At 37.2% G+C, this 20,261-nt stretch overlaps 1 protein-coding gene across 1 annotated transcript; it reads right to left on the bottom strand.

The window, feature by feature from the left end:
• Positions 1-13,659: 13,659 nt before the first annotated feature.
• On the bottom strand, positions 13,660-14,694 carry LOC128098168 (zinc finger protein 239-like). The gene has a single exon (XM_052718930.1). It carries the CDS (start codon positions 14,692-14,694, stop codon positions 13,660-13,662), a length of 1,035 nt encoding a protein of 344 aa, XP_052574890.1.
• Between the last annotated feature and the right edge of the window lie 5,567 nt (positions 14,695-20,261).

Raw genomic sequence — 20,261 nt, forward strand, 5'->3', positions numbered from 1 at the left:
CCAGATTTGGAGTCTAGCAGAGGCTTGCACTCAGTGGATATGAAGTTACATAAGGAAGGACTCAGTAGTGAAGTCTTATTAACACACACTTGATAGTCATTGTAGACTTTTAAGAAATCAATAATTTTAATTGTGTATGCATTCAACTTTTCTTATATTACCCCATTACAGGAATAAAACTGTGGGAATCAGACTGTATTCACACATTTTTGCCACTGAATGACTGCCTAAAAAAACAATTTGGGATTGAAGGGAGTATTTAATAAATTAAAAGACCATTTAGAATAAGAAAATTCTCCAGTGGGGACCCCTCAGCCATTGGTTCATAGTTCATGTGTTTCCATTCATTTGGCTATTTGTCCCTGTGCTTTATCCAACCTTGGTCTCAAAAATTCTCGCTCATATAAACCCTCCTCATTCTCGATAATTGGACTCCCAGAGATCCACCCGGGGGCCCTCTGAATGGGTGAGACAGTTGATTGGCTTGATCTGTTTGGGAGGCATCCAGGCAGTGGGACCAGATCTTGTGCTCATTGCATGAGTTGGCTGTTTGAAACCTGGGGCCTATGCAGGATTGTTTGGCTCGGCCTGGGAGGAGGGGACTAGACCTACCTGGACTGAGTCTACCAGATTGACCTCAGTCTGTGGGGAAGGCTTTGCCCTGGAGGAGATGGGAATGGGGGGGGTTGGGGGGAAGGTGAGGGGGATGGGAGGGGGGAGAACAAGGGAATCCGTGGCTGATATGTAGAACTGAATTGTATTGCAAAATAAATTAAAAAAAAAAAAGAATTCAGTTCAGAAGACCAGTGCTAATCCCTTCTAAAGGCATTTCTCCTAATGACCTAGCCTCCTCAGGGTAGTTCCTTCTCTTAAAGATACCACCACCTCTATGCAGCACCACAAGGGACAGCACTTTTGATGCATGGATGCTTGGGGACAGCACATCACAGTACTTGGCTTTTACCTACCTTCTGGAAGATGTTTGTAATGTAGCATTCTGCTACGACAGGATGTCATCTGCAGTAAGCTGAAAGCTGCTTTTCTGAAACTAGAAATCCCTGCTGTCAGCAGAATGAATAGCACCCCTTAGAGGCAAAACTGTCACCCACAGGCACAGCCCCTCAAGCACACCTGGTCACCTCAACCCGCTGAAATACAGATTTCCCTGTTTAGAAACACTGTCACATTCAATCCAGGCATCAGCTATGAATGTTTACTTGGCGAAATGAAAGAATTAACTCACTGTCAGATATTTCACACGATGAAAAGGAAAGGAAAGCAAGTGGCAAGTGCTGAAATGATGCCCTTGAAGGCTCCTCAGTGAAAAGGACCTTGCTGTGCCATTCTCTCCACTGTGAAGTGAGGGCCTGGACAAGCGTCCTTTCTCAGAAGCAGGATTGGCAGCCCATCTTTCCCTGTCTGTCTTCTTGTAATAAAGTCTTGACACTGTAAAAAAAAAAAAAAAAGAAAAAAAAAGAAAATTCTCAATGAATATTACACTCACCAATATCTAGTAATAATTGGGAGCTGGGATTCACTGATAGAAAACAATTCAAGTACTAATACATGTTACTAGACATTTCTAGGTCTAAGCAGCAATTATGAAAGAATTTATTCTCACCTACAGAAACAAGGTTGCTGTAGTTCTCCAACATGACTTCTCTATATAAATCTCTCTGAGATGTGTCCAGACATTCCCATTCCTCCTTAGAGAAATTGATGGCCACATCTTTGAAAGTCAATGGACTCTGAAATGAAAATTCAATTTTTCTTTGATATGAAGTTTGAGTCCTTATTTGCCAAGAAAATAGTATTTAACTAAAGAACTCCCTGTGTTATCAGTAATCAATCTGCAAATTTCATATGTTATATATTAAGAGGAAGAATGTTGTGAGTTTCATGAGTTCAAAGTGCTCAACATCTAAACATTACATGAATATGTGCCTTTTCTTGGAGATAAATATTGTCTGAAGTTGTCCTCAGTATGAATTGAGTTTAAACATTCATTTCTAATATCAGAAAATTTGTAAATATTTCAGATCATCAACTGATGTAGATAAGTCATACTGAAAAACAAAAAAGGCAGGAAAGAATAGAAGGCAGGATGTAGAACCAAAATGAAAGTGATAATAAAGAATTTATACTAAATATAATAAAACACAAAAATGGTTTGCTTTTGGTAAGAAAATTCTCTGATGGTTTAGAGTTCTTCAAATGAAGCATTTATGTATGGAATGTCAACCTGTCCCATCCTTGTGCATGAATTTATCAGAGAACATGCCATCTGTCCTTCCCCATCTTTATGGATCCTTTAAAAAAATATCTTAAAATTTAACCTTTCTGACATTATTCTGTGTGCAAAGGCAGCAGCACCTGCATTCCCTGATAGCACATGCAGAGATCAGAAAGCAGGTGTAAAATATTCCCAATCAGTGACTTTGGACACAGCAGAGATGATGAAAGCATGAACTTTTTTTTTCTGGTTTTTCAAGACAGGGTTTCTCTGTGTAGCTTTGCACCTTTCTTGGATCTTGCTCTGTAGACAAGGCTGGCCTTGAACTCACAAAGACCCCCCTGCCTCTGCCTCCCAAGTGCTGGGATTAAAGGCGTGCGCCACCACTATCCAGCAAGCATGAACTTTTACAGACATTTCAAAACTAATTTTCTCCTTTCCTGCTTTGTGAGGTTCCTTTATTCCTTCAGATCATGGAAATCTCTACAACCTAAGTGTGAGGCTTCAGTGTCCTGCTTTAATCTGTGCACAGGCATTTAGAATTACAACATCAAAGCAGTTACCCCTTCCTCACATTATATTCCCTGAGATCATTCATTAAAAATCAATTGACCCTGGGTGGAGGTGGTACACGCCTTTAATTCCAGCATTTGGGAGGCAGAGCCAGGCAGATTTTTGTGAGTTCAAGGCTATCCTGAACTACAGAGTGGGATCTAGGAAAGGCACAAAGCTACAGAAAAAAACTCTCTCTCAAAAAACCAAAATAAACAAACAAAAACCTGACAGCTCTATTTTAAATAGTGGGAGGAATATGAGGGGTAGCCACAGCTGAAAGTATTTCTCACACTGGGTAAATATTATACTTATTTACACCCAAGGCACAGCATGGAATTGTTACCTCACCAATGTCTCCAATGAGGCATTCCTTTTAGTTTCCAGGTTTCATTCTAAAATTCTAACATTTCACAGTTTTGCAGTGAGACAAATGTTTAGATTCTCATTTAAGTTTATTTTAAACAGTGAATATGCTTCTTGTGGATTCACTTGCAAATGCTGTATCTAAATAATGACATTCCTGCACTCAGTTTAGTACTTTTGGTTGTTAATGAAGAGACTTCAATTCCAACCAAATAAAGTTTCCTTCTTGAAACTTTGATTGTTTGTGAAATCCACATAAATATAAGTACACTTTGAAAGCTAGTTTTCCATTAGTTCATTTGTTCTAAAAAATGTACTAAATAGCCATAGGATGTAATATTGCATCAGCTCCCAGGGGAGTGACTGTTAGCAGGTGTCAGCACAACAGAAGGGCATTGCAAGTTCACTGTAAGGTTAGTAGCTAGCAAAGAGAAATGATGGAATAGACTCTTTGAATCTAGTCACAAAACAGTACAGTAAACAGAAGAAAAATTGCATGATGGGATAGTTTCACACCACCTTTTGACTGGAAAATTCCATTTGGAAGTTTGTACTACATTTAAACACTTCAACTTATTATATAAAACAATATGTCTTTCATAGAAATAATACTCTAAACATCATCCATTGATAGGAAGACATTCCTTCCTTTTTCATAGTGCCTCTTTCTCAGAACAGTCCATATTGAGCAAAAAGATCCCTGGGCAAAAGGATCAGGGAACATGGTTTATTTCTCATTGATATAAGATGACTCAATTCCATTTTCAGTAGGACATGGATATGCAAATATATTTATATATCAAATGTTTATACTATGCATTAATGCAGAGAATTTATTTTGAAAAAATAAAATGAGGAAACAGTGGAAAGCAGCACACATACATGTCACATGCATTCAAAAAAACTTTACCTCAACAAATTCATCAGAAAAAGAAAAATAAAGCCTTGTTAAAACTGAGATGAAATGTAAAGGTTTGGGATCAACACAATAGAAGCATTTGTTGGCAACAAATCTCACCTCCATACACACATTTACCTGAGAAAAAGCCATCACTCTTTTCCTTTCTTTCTGGATCCTCTTAGAAAACTTTATCTCAAAATTTCACCTTCCTGATAATATTTTGGGTTTCAAAGCAAGAACAGCCTTTTATATTTTCTACCATACTAAGAGACTGGAAGGCAGGATCAAAAAGCTAATTCTGTGTACTATAACAGAGCAGAGATGTAGAACAACATGAACTCCCAGAAGCAGACAAAACTGAAGGTTCTACTTTCATACATGCCAGTAGGTAGGCTGCTTGGCTCGCATCATGACTGACTTAAATACAGACTGACTACATGTTTAAATTGATGTGCTGGAACTAACAGAGTCAGGTTGGGCCTTTTGACTGAGGCTGAGCACAGCTGACATTGATAAGCATTAAGAGCCTTTGCATTCTCTTTCTCTGGGGTTGGTGATTAAATGAGGTTACCATGGAGTATAACTGACAGCACCTGTGGGGTAGTCTCAGACAAAACTGGGTTAAAAACTAATTGCTTGTGTTCCACAATCATGAAGGCAACGCATTTCCCTCTAAAGTCTCCACTGACTTTTTCCATTGGTTACAATAATACAATTTATAATACTAAAATTATGAAACTGTGCAATGAGACTCAAGATTGACACTTTTCACAAATTTATTTTCACAGTGATATTACTTCACCCAGGGTCACTGTTAAGTAACAATGGGTGAAAAAACTGAGAAGAACCAGGTGATATTCTTTCCAGTATGTGAGTTCTCTGGAACCCTCTAATACTTTAAGATTTTAGTGAAGAAAACTAAATTCCATTCTCTAACATCATTGTTTTGTTGGCAATTTAAAAAATAATGATGGCTCCAAAAATCTCTTCATATTTAAGGCTGCTTTGCAAAACAAGATTTCATTAATTTAATTTCAAAAGGAATGAATGGAATGCTCCCTGGAAGTGACATTGACTATGTAGAAATCTATAAACATACTCAGTTTATTTCTGTTTTCTACATGAATGGATAGTAATTACTCAAACACCCATTAATATTTGTAACTAGGCAAAAATTTATTTTTTATCTTTTTCTTGCATGAAGATAAGGTATATACTAGAATCAGGGTTGTATGAAATGTGTGTCTCTGTGCAGAAATGAAGAATGCAGAGGAACTCCATTGTGTTGTTTAAATGTTAATATCGAGTTTTTAGTTACTACAACCTATGCAGATTTTTTCAGTAGGATTCTAATAAACACCAATTCCTCTCATAAGAAAGGCATAATTTTAAAAGTCCTAAACAGGAATAATATTCCTAAACTGAAGAAGATGCAATGACTTTCTTTGGATAGGAAATTCTGCAGCATAACCACCTCCTTCGTAAATGAATAAAGCTCTTACCACAATCCAGATATGTATGTGAACACTCTGCAGAAAGAACACAGACTGGAACCCAGAGTAGGAGGAAGGAAATAAAACTGGGAGTAGAATTAAATCTAATCAGTTTAGAGAAATAAAGAGAAGCATAATGATAAAAAAGTCACATGCTTCTCCTTACAGCAAGCATAACAAATTACAACTATGTTAATTTGCCTGTATTTTCCCAGAAACTTATTTCATAACTGCATGCAAAGTAATAGTTTCCTCCAAGACATATCTGATGATCTGGATTGCACAGTTATAAGATGCATGTTATCAGCAGTCTCTGATTCTACAGTGTGAATTTCACACCCACAAAGGGTGCATGAGACTCACAGAGAATAGGTGAAGAGTCTGTGTGGTCAGTGAAAAGATACCTTCTTTAATCATGCTTTTACCATGAGGTTCTATACCAAAGATTTATAATTTAATATCAAGAAGAATATATGTTTGGTACAATTTGACTGACTGTGTTTTCCTGAAATTAACAAATTTCCATTCATTGTCATAAGGCAATGAAACACTCTGAGAGCATGGCAAACATATGTTTCACTACGCTTGAGTCAATTGCTGCCTCTTTTCTCCTAATAAACTTGGATCTCTATCTCAGTCAACCTGCAATTATAAGTCCTTTCTAAGACAGGAATAATCTACTCCTCATGGTTTCTTCCTCCCTTTATCATTTAAGTTTCATTTTATTGATGGCTCCAAATATTACAGTTCTGAGGAAAGGAAAAAAGTCATCTGAACTGGTTTATGATATATCGGAAATGGAAAGTACTGTGAACTTTACTTGAAATTTTAATAAAAGGGAACAATATGCCTCCATGCCTACACATAAACAAGTTTGCATATGATTAAAGTCAGACACATGACAAAGCAGGTATGCAGTGAGGAGAATCTTACATTATTCAAGCCTGTACTTCAGCATAGAGACCCACCAGTTCCTTGCACCTTAATACTCAACTACTCCACTTAATTGACACATTTGGGAAGCCCCATTATGATTGACATAACTTGTTCCATAATGGCACTTCTCCTTAACATGTGACAAAGTCATTTGTTATACATTAAAAAAGTTTTCTAAGGATAGAGCTAGCCTCCTTCACAACACAGAAACATACATACACCACACAAACATGTATACACACAACATTAATAAAACAGAAGCTCCATACACTATTCTGTACTGTTGAATTATTGTGCTTCCGTAGCCCTCTGCTTACCTGCATAGTTGTGATCTCTAATATCTGTTATCTTGTGAAAAACCCTCCATTTTGATTCAGGTCTTTGAAGATGAATTCCTTAATCCAGATCATACCCAATTCACAATGTAAGCATTAGAAACAGAGAGGACTGCATAAGTTAGGAAAAGTCAGTGGATATTGGCTGTGTTTCACACACTCTCCAGTCATGGTCATTAAAGAAGTCTAACGATGTTCACAAGATCCATACTCATAGGAAAACTGGCATTGCATGAGAGAAACCACACAACACACACTGGACTCTAAAACAGATTGATGATATCACAGCTGTTTAGAGGAAAAAGAAGTCTGTGCAAAAATAAGGTAACAAAAATATTAATAATCAGAGCAGAATGATCATATATTTTATGAACATAGAGATAAATTTGAGAGACATAAAACAGAAAATTATAAAATGGAATAGACACAATTGAGGGTCACAAAGTGGGAGGCAACAGTATAACCTGAGAGAAGTGGTGGTGCAGATCCCTTTTCTGCTTTTCTGTGACAAATGAAAGTGGTTGTGGATTGGAGGGGCTAACACTGGGATCGTAACATCAAGACTCCTCAAAGGCTTTATCCATGTAGATGGCATAGATCTCACTGCATTCATAAGGTGAGTTGTCTTTTTCCATGTGCTCCATCAACTATTAAATTCTGGACCAAACATAACAACAGAAATTGAGCCTGGTAGCCTTGGAATCAAATACCACAGGCAAGGGTTCAAATAAGCTTTTCTTCATTTGAGATGATTTTCCTCATATCTCATGAACTTATTTGATTTCACATGATAGTATAGGTATACACACACCGACCACATAAACACACCACATGCATTTAATTTTCTGAGGTTTCTGTTGGAGTCATCTTTCTGTGTAACAGAACTCAGTATTTCTTTTACTTATTGAGCTTTCTGTTAATGTTTTTATTGGGGGATGACTTATTTATAGTATAAGTACTCACTTGTATTTTGACAAAAATCAAAACTTTGCCTTAAAGTATGGGAAAACAGGCAAAGAAAAGAACACACTAGATTTACTTCTTATATCACTTGAAATACAGAAGTTTTCTTACAGAATAAATGCAGCCTGCATTATGAATATACCTCCAATTGTTGGTGTTTGAGTGGTTTGATTTCTAGTAATAAATACAACATTTCTCCTACTCTTGGGAATACTCTAAGCTCCAATATGACACTGACTCATTGTTAAAATCAGCATGGTACATTCTACAATGTGAGATAGGTACTAAGATTAAGGAAATTTTCTGTGAAGTTCTATGACATTAAGAATATATCAAGTATAAGTATTTATTCAAATTATACTCCACATCATTCTGTTAAATGATTAAAGAGTGAGAATTGTAGCAGGAATCTTAACAGTTCTTATTAATAAAATCAAACTTGAGGCCAGTTATTGGGTGAATACTGGAATATCAGAGAGACAGAACAAGCCACAGCTACCTCACCTTGCCGGATCCTCAGCTGGTCTTGTTTTCTCAGACTGGAGGCCTCTGAGTCCTCATTCAGAATAGGTCTCAGCTGAATTGCTGCTCAAAAGCCTAAATGCTTAACCAGGCCAAATGCTTAACGAAGCCAAATGCTTCTAGTTCCTGGTCCTCACGCATATATCTTTCTGCTTTCTACCATCACTCCCTGATATTAAAGGCTCACTCCCTGGGATTAAAGGTGTGTGTCACCATGCCTGGCTCTTTCCAATGTGACCTTGAACTCACAGAGATCCAGAGGGATTTCTGTCTCTGGAATGCTAGGATAAAAGGCGTGAGTGCCACCATTTTCTAGCCTCTGTATCTAGTGACTGTCTGTTCTCTGACCCCAGATAAATTTATTAGGATACACAATATTTTGGGGAACACAATACTGAAAGGCCCTAGCTTACACCCCCAAGCCTCAGGAAGAGAGAAACTTCAGCACCAGGAAATGAGAAACTAAAAATCTAGTTCCAAGGACAATCTGACTCAGCCACTACTCAATCACCCCTGTAACAATATAACAATGTTAAAAGATTTCTGTTAAGAAATGTGCTCAACTGTGACTGGAATAGTTGCAGGTGTTCCAGGAAGGACCACCGTGACCTGTGTGCAAACTCCACTCCTGCCCTGATACCCACCTTGAGGTTGCAGGAAGAATGTGCATGCGAAGGTGACTGTACCCATTCTGTGATCACCCTGTGATCAGGCCATGAAATTGTATGGGAATTGTAATCTTGTGGGTTTTGTGGGTTTTTCCTTTAAAAGCCCTTATGGGGCTGCAGTAAGATGCGACTCTGGCTCTTGGGAGCAGAGGAGCCCTTATATATAGAAGCTTAATGAATCCTCGTGCTGTTGCATCAACTGGACTGTAGTCTGGGTTCTTGGAGTGCCCACTTGAGACCCTAAACTTTGGGGTCCAGCAATACCACCACAGACAATAATCTTCAATAAAATTGTTGTGGATGAGGATGTGTGATATATTTCAGATTTAAGTTCTGTAGTTAAAAGATCCTGTGTCTCAAAGTTACATTGGATCATACTGGGCATTTGTATTTCTTTCACTCTGAAATGTATAATTTGTGAAGGTTTAAAGGTGTGGATGATTTTTCTGTGACATACAGATATTTTTTCTTTATGTTATTGAACTCAAAACAGTTTATGAAAAGCAATTCAGCTGCCACAGGGATTTAGCATTTATATTAACTTGAACAGAACACCCATTTTAGCTGTTGCAAAAATATTTATGTAGATTACTTGAAGAGTCATTTTTGCCAACTTTGGAGATGTGTTAAAAAAAATTAGGCTACCTTATGTCTAGCCTGAAATTCACTTAACAGTATTTGATGAATAATTTACATATTTCTTATTATTGCTCATATGTATATCTCTCTACATAATCAGTTTTTAGAAATCATACAGCCACAGTTCTCAACATGTATGTTATGATCATTTTGGGGATACAATGACCTTTTCACAGGGGTTATCACAGACCATCAGAAATATCAGATATGTACATTAGAATTCATAACAGGAACAAAGTTACACTTACGAAATAGCAGGAAAATTAATTTTATAGTTTAGGGTCATCAAAAATAAAGAACTTGCTGGGCGGTGGTGGCGCACGCCTTTAATCCCAGCACTCGGGAGGCAGAGCCAGGCGGATCTCTGTGAGTTCGAGGCCAGCCTGGTCTACAGAGTGAGATCCAGGAAAGGCACAAAGCTACACAGAGAAACCCTGTCTCGAAAAACCAAAAAAAAAAAAATAAAAATAAAAAAAAATAAAGAACTGTATTAAAATGTCACAGTATTAGGAAGGTTGAGATTGAGTGTCCTACACTGAGACTCATCAATAGTCAATGTACAAACAGCATTTTATATGTATTTTTGCCTGTATGTTTATGTTTTGTTTTCTTTTTTTTTTTTTTTTTTTTCAAGACAGGGTTTCTCGGTGTAGCTTTGTGCCTTTCCTGGAACTCACTCTGTAGCCCAGGCTGGCCTCAAACTCACAGAGATCCGCCTGCCTCTGCCTCCCGAGTACTGGGATTAAAGGCTTGTTCCAGCACTGCCCAGGTGTTTTTTACTTTTCTAAAAGCTTAATAATTTATTAATTATTTTATATTCTTACCACAGTGCTGTGGGATGTTCTGTATGGCAAATGTGTTGCTGATTAGTCAATAAATAAAACACTGATTGGCCATTGGCTAGGAAGTGTAGGTGGGACAAGGAGGAGAATAAAGCTGGGAAGTGGAAGGCTGAGTCAGAGAGACACTGCCAGCCACCACGATGACAAACAGCATGTGAAGATACCGGTAAGCCATGATCCATGTGGCAAGGTATAGATTAATGGAAATGGATTAGTTTAAGCTGTAAGAACAGTTAGCAAGAAGCCTGCCACGGCCATACAGTTTGTAAGCAATATAAGTCTCTGTGTTTACTTGGTTGGGTCTGAGTGGCTGTGGGACTGGCAGGTGAGAGAGATTTGTCCTGACTGTGGGCCAGGCAGGAAAACTCTAGCTATAAATGGTGCCCAACGTGGGGCAAGAGTTTCCACCTAAAAACTGAGAAAAAAAGATTCTAAAATGGAGCTAAAAACAGTTCCAAATTGTCTCTCTCAAATGAGCGGCAGCTCTGGGTTTGAGCTACTGGTGGGTTCCTAGCGTGCGTGCTTGACCTGCCGCCATATGGCGGGAATGAGGCCTCTGCAAGTGGCACATTAAGCTGCGTGGTGGATTTAGACTTTGCTAGCACAAAACAAAAAAAAAAGAGGTTTCTGGGCTACATGCTGCTTGGCTAAAAGCATAGACCCACGATAGCTCCCAGAGCTGGCGGAAAACCACCGCCATGTTGGGAAGCTGAGGTGGGCGGAGCCAGCAGCCACAGCTGCTGCAGCTTAAAGCAATAGATTCACAATAAGACAGTTTCAGATGTAACAGTTTACAATGTGTATAAAATATACGTAGGCTTAAAAGAGACAAAAAAGGTGATATATACAGTTATATAAACAAATACATAGTTTTAAAAAATAAAGTCTTTAAAGAGACAGTAAAATTAATATAGAAAATAAGCCACATAAAGATGAATATTACACAGAGAATCTGGATTGTGTTGTCTTTGGGATTCTTAACTGCAGAGAGATATTTGATTGCAAAGGAAGCTGAGTTAAACCAATATGTATATTTTAAAGGTACCTTGACTTCAAAATTTGGATATAAGGATATGTTGCTTTGGAAAAGAGTCTCTGGTTTTGTTTCCACAGAAAGCCAGAGGCTATGGATTTGTTCCAGATTAAGATACATCAGGTTTGACCAGCCAAGACCCCCTGAAAGGTCTCCGATAACACCATGGCCCAGATGATCCAACATCCAGAATGATTTGAAGGTAACTGGCTCAGACAATACAGCCTCATGGATTATTCCATAATCCTAAAATTTTGTTTGTGCCCCATAAGATACAGCGCCCCCCTCCAGCAGGAAGTAGTAAGAGAAGCTACGCCCAAATTCCCAAATTACATGTAATTTTACTTTTTTAAGGTTAAAACCTTCCTTTTTGAAAAAAAAATGGGGGAAGTGCTGTGGGATGTTCTGTATGGCAAATGTGTTGCTGATTAGTCAATAAATAAAACACTGATTGGCCATTGGCTAGGCAGGAAGTGTAGGCGGGACAAGGAGGAGAATAAAGCTGGGAAGTGGAAGGCTGAGTCAGAGAGACACTGCCAGCCACCACGATGACAAATAGCATGTGAAGATACCGGTAAGCCAGGAGCCATGTGGCAAGGTATAGATTAAGGGAAATGGATTAGTTTAAGCTGTAAGAACAGTTAGCAAGAAGCCTGCCACGGCCATACAGTTTGTAAGCAATATAAGTCTCTGTGTTTACTTGGTTGGGTCTGAGTGGCTGTGGGACTGGCAGGTGAGAGAGATTTGTCCTGACTGTGGGCCAGGCAGGAAAACTCTAGCTACACCACAGTTTTCCCTCCCTCTTTTCTTCCAATTCCCTCCCCAATTTCCCTCCACACCCCAATCCACTCCCCCTCTGTCTCTATTAAGAAACGGTCCAGCCTCCAATACATATCAATAAACCAGACATATCATGTGCTATAAGACTAGCAACCTCCCCATGTAATTACACAAAGCAAGGCAATCCAGTAAGAGGAATAGGCTCCAAAGAGCCAACCAACGCATTAGGGACAGACTCTGCTCCCATTGTTAGGAGTTCCACAAATAGACAAACTACAGAATTGTTACATATATGTAGAGGGCTGAGTGAGGGTCTCATGTAGTCTCCCTGGTTGCTGTTTTAGACTGTGAGTTCCTATAAGAATAGAAGAAGAAAGAATTGTAGGAACCAGGGGGATCAAGCAATATTCTATCTTAGTGAGAAAATGGAGACATAATTTACTTAAATAATAAATTGTTATCTCCTTCCTTTGGACTTCATAATATTGCTCTTTGCATTTAATTATTTCCACTGTTATAGTTTTCTATAAAATCTAGTTTTAATTAAAATGATACGTTGTTGTTAGCACTGACATTTATGTAACAACTAATCTTCATAATGCCTTCCTCATATTTAATGAAGATTCAACTCATCAAGGCAAATATAAATAAACCAAAGGTATAATACATTTATTTGTACTCATAAAAACAGGGAATCAAAATGAGGTTAAAACAATCATTATTATACACTTTTCAAAATCTAAAATACTGGAAATATAAGTGATATAGAATACAGTAATATCACACAAAATAAAACATCATCTTCAACAAATTGCATAAAGATATTATGTAATTACTTTGACTTTGTATTGCAGTCAATAATCATCTATTAGCAAGAATTCTGTTTCACATTGTCATTTCTTTATTATTTTCAAACAAGAACCCTTTGTACTTAATGAGCTGATGTTTAAATAATATACATAGATATTTTTCAATAAGCATTTAGTAATTATAAGGTCTACTTCTGATTAAACACTTCAAAATTTGCATCAAGGGTAGAGCTTCCTAAAGTGATACTTGTGATATTGTATAAGGAGTGAATATTGATCAAAGATTTTGTGTATTCCACACATTTAGAAGGAAATTTTATTGGAAAAATATACGATAATAAATTAAAGCTGATAATTATTAGAGAAGTTCTTTCTGTTTCTTTCTTGTGAGTTTTCTGGTACGTTCATTTTCCCCATTCTTCATACTTGTAAAGTTCCTCTCTAGTATGGGTTCAGGGAAGACAAAGAAGTGTTGAAGATTTGGTGAAGGAATTTTCATGTTTTTTTACATTTATATGGCTTAATTTAGGTACAAGTTCTGTGATGATCATTAACAGAAAAGCAATGGGTAAATGACTTGATGCATTTTAACATTTGTATAGTATGTCTCTAGTATGAATTTTATGATGAGCATGAAGAGAGGAAACATGCCTAAAGTACTTTCCACAGTCATCACATTTATAAGGTTTTTCTCCAGTATGGATTCTCCTATGACATTGAAGACTGGAGGACATGACAAATGACTTTTCACATTCATCACATTTATAAGGTTTCTCCCCAGTATGGGTTCTCCAATGACATTGAAGTTGGGAGGAGTTAACAAAGGACTTTCCACATTCATTACATTTATAAGGTTTTTCTCCAGTATGGATTCTCTGATGAACATGAAGAGATGATCTATCCCTAAAGTACTTTCCACAGTCATCACATTTATAAGGTCTCTCTCCAGTATGGATTCTCCTATGATATTGAAGATTGGAGGACTTAACAAAGGGCTTTCCACATTCATCACATTTATAAGGTTTCTCTCCAGTATGGGTTCTCCTATGACATTGAAGATGGGAGGACTTAACAAAGGACTTTCCACAGTCATAACATTTATAAGGTTTTTCTCCAGTATGGATTCTCTGATGAACATGAAGAGATGATCTATCCCTAAAGTACTTTCCACATTCATCACATTTATAAGGTTTCTCTCCAGTATGGATTCTCCTATGATATTGAAGTTTGGAGGACTGAACAAAGGACTTTCCACATTCATCACATTTATAAGGTTTCTCTCCAGTATGGATTCTCCTATGACATTGAAGATGGGAGGACTTACCAAAGGACTTTCCACAGTCATCACATTTATAAGGTTTCTCTCCAGTATGGGTTCTCCTATGACATTGAAGATGGGAGGACTTACCAAAGGACTTTCCACAGTCATCACATTTGTAAGGTTTCTCTCCAGTATGGATTCTCTGATGAACATGAAGAGATGAGCACCTAGTAAAGTGCTTTCCACATGTATCACATTTATAAGGTTTCTTCCTCACGTGGATTCTGTGGTGAACTTTAAGGGATGAACTTTTCCTAAAGGATTTTCCACATTCTTCACATTTATATGGGTTCTCTCTCATATGGATTCTGTGATGAATATGAAGGGATGAAAGTTTGCTATAGGACTTTCCACAATCATTACATCTATATGGTTTCTTTTCTGCAGTGTGACTTGAATCATTCTGAATGATATTTGAATTGAAATCAAAGAATTTATCACATACTTTAATCTGGCAAAAATTTATTCCTGTATGCTTTATATTATCCATAGCCAGATTTGAGGATTCAATTGTGACCTTGTTGCATGCATCACCTCTGAGTCTCTCATAATTTTTTTGAGTACTAGTTCCATTATACTGAATACAGTTTGAGAATTCTTTAAGACTTTGGTCATGGTGTTTGCTTGTCCTGTGCTTCTCTTGGCTATGTTCATGTTTTTGCAAAGAAGTGTTTGAGTACTTATTAAAAACTTTCTGATGTTCATGGATTTCAAAATGATTAACTGTTGAGCAAGTATTCATGGGAGAATTACTAGGAATTACATCATTAGTAGAGAAAGTCCATGAGTCCTTGACACTAAAAGGTATTTCAAACTGACTATTCTGGTAATTATTTACCAAAGAAAACTTAGCAAGGTCATTATCAACATTACTAAATATATTGGAATTTTCACAATTTCTTTCCTTATGATACATATTATGCCACATTTCATTCCTAAAATATTTATGTTGATCTAAATTGTGGAAGTTGTCATATAGTGGAAGTAATTGTTCAGGAACTTCTACTGAATTTTGAGTATAGGAAATACCATACCGCTGACAATTCAAATATTTTTCTGTGCTTAAAGCACTCCTTTCTTCACGGACTATTAGAGTATCATTTAATTGCAAAACACTTGAAAAGTGTTGCAAAGACTTTGAAGTGTTACACTGTGTGTCCCCTTGTGAAGTTTCCATATATCCATGTAGAGTATAACGAGGTGTCCATGCTTGGTGTGGATATTTTTCCATATAATCATTTGATTCTGAACTTGTAACTGATACAGAGTATGCTCTCCTTGGACACACCAGAGGTTCTTGATTATTTTCATAAGTAATGACTTTGACATGTTTCTCATAAACATCCCTCTCATGAAAACATGATTCATATTCTCTTTTGTCACCAGGATAATCCCAGAACTTACTTGTATGTAACATGTCAAGACCAATAGTTTCAAATAAGCCTGCTCCTTCTTTCTGTAAAGAATCTTGTTTGTACTTCTGTTGGGAGACCTCCTGGGTCTGGTAAAATGATAGAGCTGAAAGAAATGAAAAGAAACACACTCTTGATTTGCACAATAATTTGAAAACAATATGAGAGTATAATGCTTAAAATGACAGCTGTCTGGGGAATATGTCAAGTTTGTAACATAGGAAATTTTTAAAGTTTTACTGTAGAAAATAAATCTGCTTATGAAAAATGACAGAAATTCATGGAATGTTTGACCTTCATAAGGTTATGTAACAGGCAAACATAGACAACAGTTTCAGAAAAACATTGGAGCTCTCTCCCACTTGCCATGTGCATAAGGAACACGTCTATTGTATTCCCTGCTATGATTCTTTCTGCTTACACAATCATAATCCAAGAGATCACACTTTTTTGTTGACTCTACTCCTCCTTGTGAACATCCACTTCTTTCTCATTTCCTTAACAGGGCAACTTGGATTGCACCCCAAATCATTTTCTCCCACAAAGACAGCATACACCAGAACCTGCTCAATCATGTCTGCCATCTGTTCTGTATTATTACTATCCTCCGTAAGAGTGAGTAAGTAGGTTGTTGCCAGCATATCCTCTCATCTACACAAAACAATTCCATAAATAATTTATAATCACCTGACTCTGTGTAATTTCCTGAACACATGATCAAGATAGAAACTACAACCTGTCCTGCTAACTCTTACAAAACTATGAAGGACCCTGACATTCTGCTATTACTGGCAAGGGAGCACAGGCACTCCCAATTCTCCTTCATGCAAATCATGAGCACTTTTGATCCCAATCTGGCACCATACATTTTCTACTTGTTATCAGATCGGTGATTCCACAATATCTGCTCATCTACATTCCCTAACCAATCCATCGTTCTAGCCTGTATTCTACCCTATGTGCCCATATTTAGACTGATAATCTCTGTCCAGAATACTCGTACATTCACCCTTACAATGGGATGCCCATCTTGTAATTCTGCCCATCCCCTGTTCCTACTTGACACCCCACCACCCATGCTATATGTAGCCTTCACACCCAAGTTTCCCTGTATTCATTGTTGCCTGTTAAGTCTTCATTGTGCATAAAAGACACAGAAATTACAGAAGAGTTCACAGGACCAATTTTGATCACAAGAACATGATTACTATATATGCTAGTTTGAATAACAGTGTTCCCTAAAGGTCACACACTTGACAACTTTGTTTTCATGTAGCCACATTACTTGACTCGAAGTATGGTGTTAATGCATAAAATGTGTGACTGAGTTAGGACCTTTAAATGTAGGAACTACACACTATCTTTAGTTTCCTTTCTGGTGCTGGCCTGAAATTTGAAATTTGAACATTATCTGTTCTTTCTACATTTACTGCCTCTTGACTTCACCCCATGGCATAATGGAGTTTTATTTTCGTGGTATCTTAAGCCCAATGAAACTCTTAGTTTTACACATTTTCCTGATAATGGTGTTTAATTAAAATAAAAGAAAATCACACATAGACTATAAAGAATAAAGCCAGCATTTTACCCCCGCCCCCAAAGTCTATCTGTCTCATAGAAGTATTCTTCAATCCATAATTGCCATGATACAGAAGATGGAAGAACTATCATGAACACTATTAAAGTAGTCAAAGTGCTTAAATAAGACAGAGACAAACAGCCCAATAAAATTAATGAAGAGAAACTAAAAAACCTGAGTGATGTAAGAGACAACAGAGACATAAATGAAGACAGTCCAATCTCAAAAAATTCAAAAGAAGTATAGATTTATTGATGAGAATTCAGTCTAAAGTGAAGTTGTAACAGGAAACTAATTAGATAAGTCAAGATAAAGCTTTATAAGTGAGACAGAAAAATAGCAAATATAATATCAAAACTCAATAAAAACAAGAAGAGTAACTTAACTGCATATCAGAAACACACACATATATTTGTATATTTAAATATAGCACTAAAATATTGTACAGGTAATGATCAACACAATAGTAACATGAATATATATATATATGTGTGTGTGTGTGTGTGTGTGTGTGTGTGTGTGTGTGTGTGTGTGTGTAAGATAAGAATCTTACCTCAATGGCATAGATAAAATCTTCCCTAAGATCATGAAAGACAAATTTGCCAAACTCAAGAGAGTCATAACATTTTAGATACTGGAAACATTCCAACACCAAATAGGCAAAAATATAAAAAGAAATACCACACAGAAAGCCCTAGTTAATATGCAAAAAAAAACAAGAGCATTAAAATATGAAGAAGTGCGGGCTGGAGAGATGGCACAGTGGTTAAGAGCACTGGATGCTTTCCCAGAGGACCCAGGTTCGATTCCTAGCATCCACATGGCAACTCACAGCTAGCTGTCTGTAAGTCCAGTTCCAGATCTGAAACCTTCACACCAATGCACATAAAATAAAATTAAATTATAAAAAGTAAAATAAAATATGACAAAAGGAATTAAATGTCTCATATAAAGGAAAGCCCATTAAAGTAACAGCTTATTTCAGAGGAGAAGGTACTAACCAAAAGAGCTAGGGACAGTGCAATTCTAAAGAGAATATGGGCCTATACTGACTACAGTAGTAAGCAAAACTGTCTGCTATAATTGAGGGGAAGGGATTTTTTTATGAATTAGAAGTTATGAAATGATTCATAACATGCATACCCATAGAAAACAAGAGACAGGAAACAGTATTTAAGACTGACAGGCAACTCCAGTCAGAGCAGCAGATATCCTAACTGCCGAACTTCACCTCAACTTTTCTTTTCTTAATCCAATCCCACAGTACCATCTTCAGCTTTGATAAAATGGCCTGCTGCAGGTTCCCTGCTGCCTGTGATTTCATCTCCAATGGTTAAAACACATCTTCCAATTCTAACACCATTTTTCACAACCTTTCTTGATCTCAGCACCCAACTCTGGCAGGAATTCCCTGGAACTCCAGAGCCCCTTCTGCCAGGTAAGAAGTAAACTCCAGGACGTCACCTCTCACCATGGCTATTTAAGTCCAATGTAATCAATTCATTCCAAGCTCTGTAGCAGAACTGCAGTAGCCTCATCCTTCTCTATGTCAGAGTATCCCACAACCCACCACTGAACCTTCCTTCTATTCCTGATTGCATTGTCCACACTCCAAATCCAGTAGAAACAAAGACCCAGGAACCCATCTGGGAAGGGAAGCAGGGAGGCAAATTGCTGATTTTCACCTTTTTCTCTGCTCTTCTAAATCTATCCCCCAAGACTCATCCCTAGATCAGGAAGAAAACACAACAACTTCTGAAGACATTTCTTCCCTCCTGCACTAATCTAAAAAGGATCATATAGATTTCCCCATCCAAATTTTCATCTCATAATTCATTGCTTTGTTCCTACTTGAAACTCCAGCAGTCTTTCTCTTCAAACAGAGGCCATCCTTACCAGAGAAGCCAAGACACTAGTTGCACATTATCAATTCTGCATCCATGCCCCCATGTCCTATCACCCAATCTCATTCTCAGACCTTTATCAGACATTCTGCTATTGACTCTACTCACTCATGGTCCACTTATTAGTGGATAAGAGCCATGAAGACAATGATAACAAAGCTACAATCTGTAGAAGCACAAGGAGAATGAAACAGATATATCTTCTTTAGGAAGGGAAATAGAATAAACAAGTATGAATAGATAGTTTACGGTGAATAGAGATGGGGTTCTAGGCAGGAGTACGGGTTGAGACTGATAAAAGTAATGGGCATTTGAGGTGTAGCATTGAAACCAAATTCAGTAGGAACTTCCAGAAGTATACATGAAAGATATAAAAAAATATTGCTAAATAATAGGGAAATAAGAGTCAAAAATATCTCTTTTTTATGATCTAAAACAGATTTCAGTATAAAAATTGTGTTCCAAACAATTGAATGTTAGCGAAGTAGACCAAAGTATATAACCAAACATGCCTGGCATTTGCCAGTTTTACCCCTTCCTCTCTGTGAACTGAAAATAAAGTTTAATTGCTAAAGACAATAATGATATAAATCATTGAAAATTGAGACATAGACCTAGTGCCTACAGAGAGCACTAAACCCCTATTTTCTTGATAGAAGAACAATTTCTACATTTTCAACAGAAACATATGCCAGCTCAGCCCAAATAGCCATTTTCTTCAAAGGTATTCTGCCAGCAAGATAAGGCAGGACAAAGGTGGAACAAATATTGAAGGAGCAAGTAACCAATAATTGATTTGAATTAAGGCCATTTCTCTAGATGGATACCATATCTGACATTTCTTAGATGACCATAAACTTGATACTAGAAAGCCCATGGAATTAGGATAAAACAACATACTGCTTATCTAAAGAAAGAAAAATTGTAGCAATAAAATGACTCCTCATGACATTCTGCAATACTCATAGGTCAG

The sequence above is a fragment of the Peromyscus californicus genome, unplaced genomic scaffold, assembly GCF_007827085.1.
Source record: "Peromyscus californicus insignis strain IS unplaced genomic scaffold, ASM782708v3 Scaffold_65__1_contigs__length_234695, whole genome shotgun sequence".
In the NCBI taxonomy this organism is placed as follows: Eukaryota; Metazoa; Chordata; class Mammalia; order Rodentia; family Cricetidae; genus Peromyscus; species Peromyscus californicus.

Coding starts and splice junctions, on each gene's coding strand:
- LOC128098168 (XM_052718930.1), bottom strand. CDS start 14,694: ATGAGAGAGAACCCATATAAATGTGAAGAATGTGGAAAATCCTTTAGG.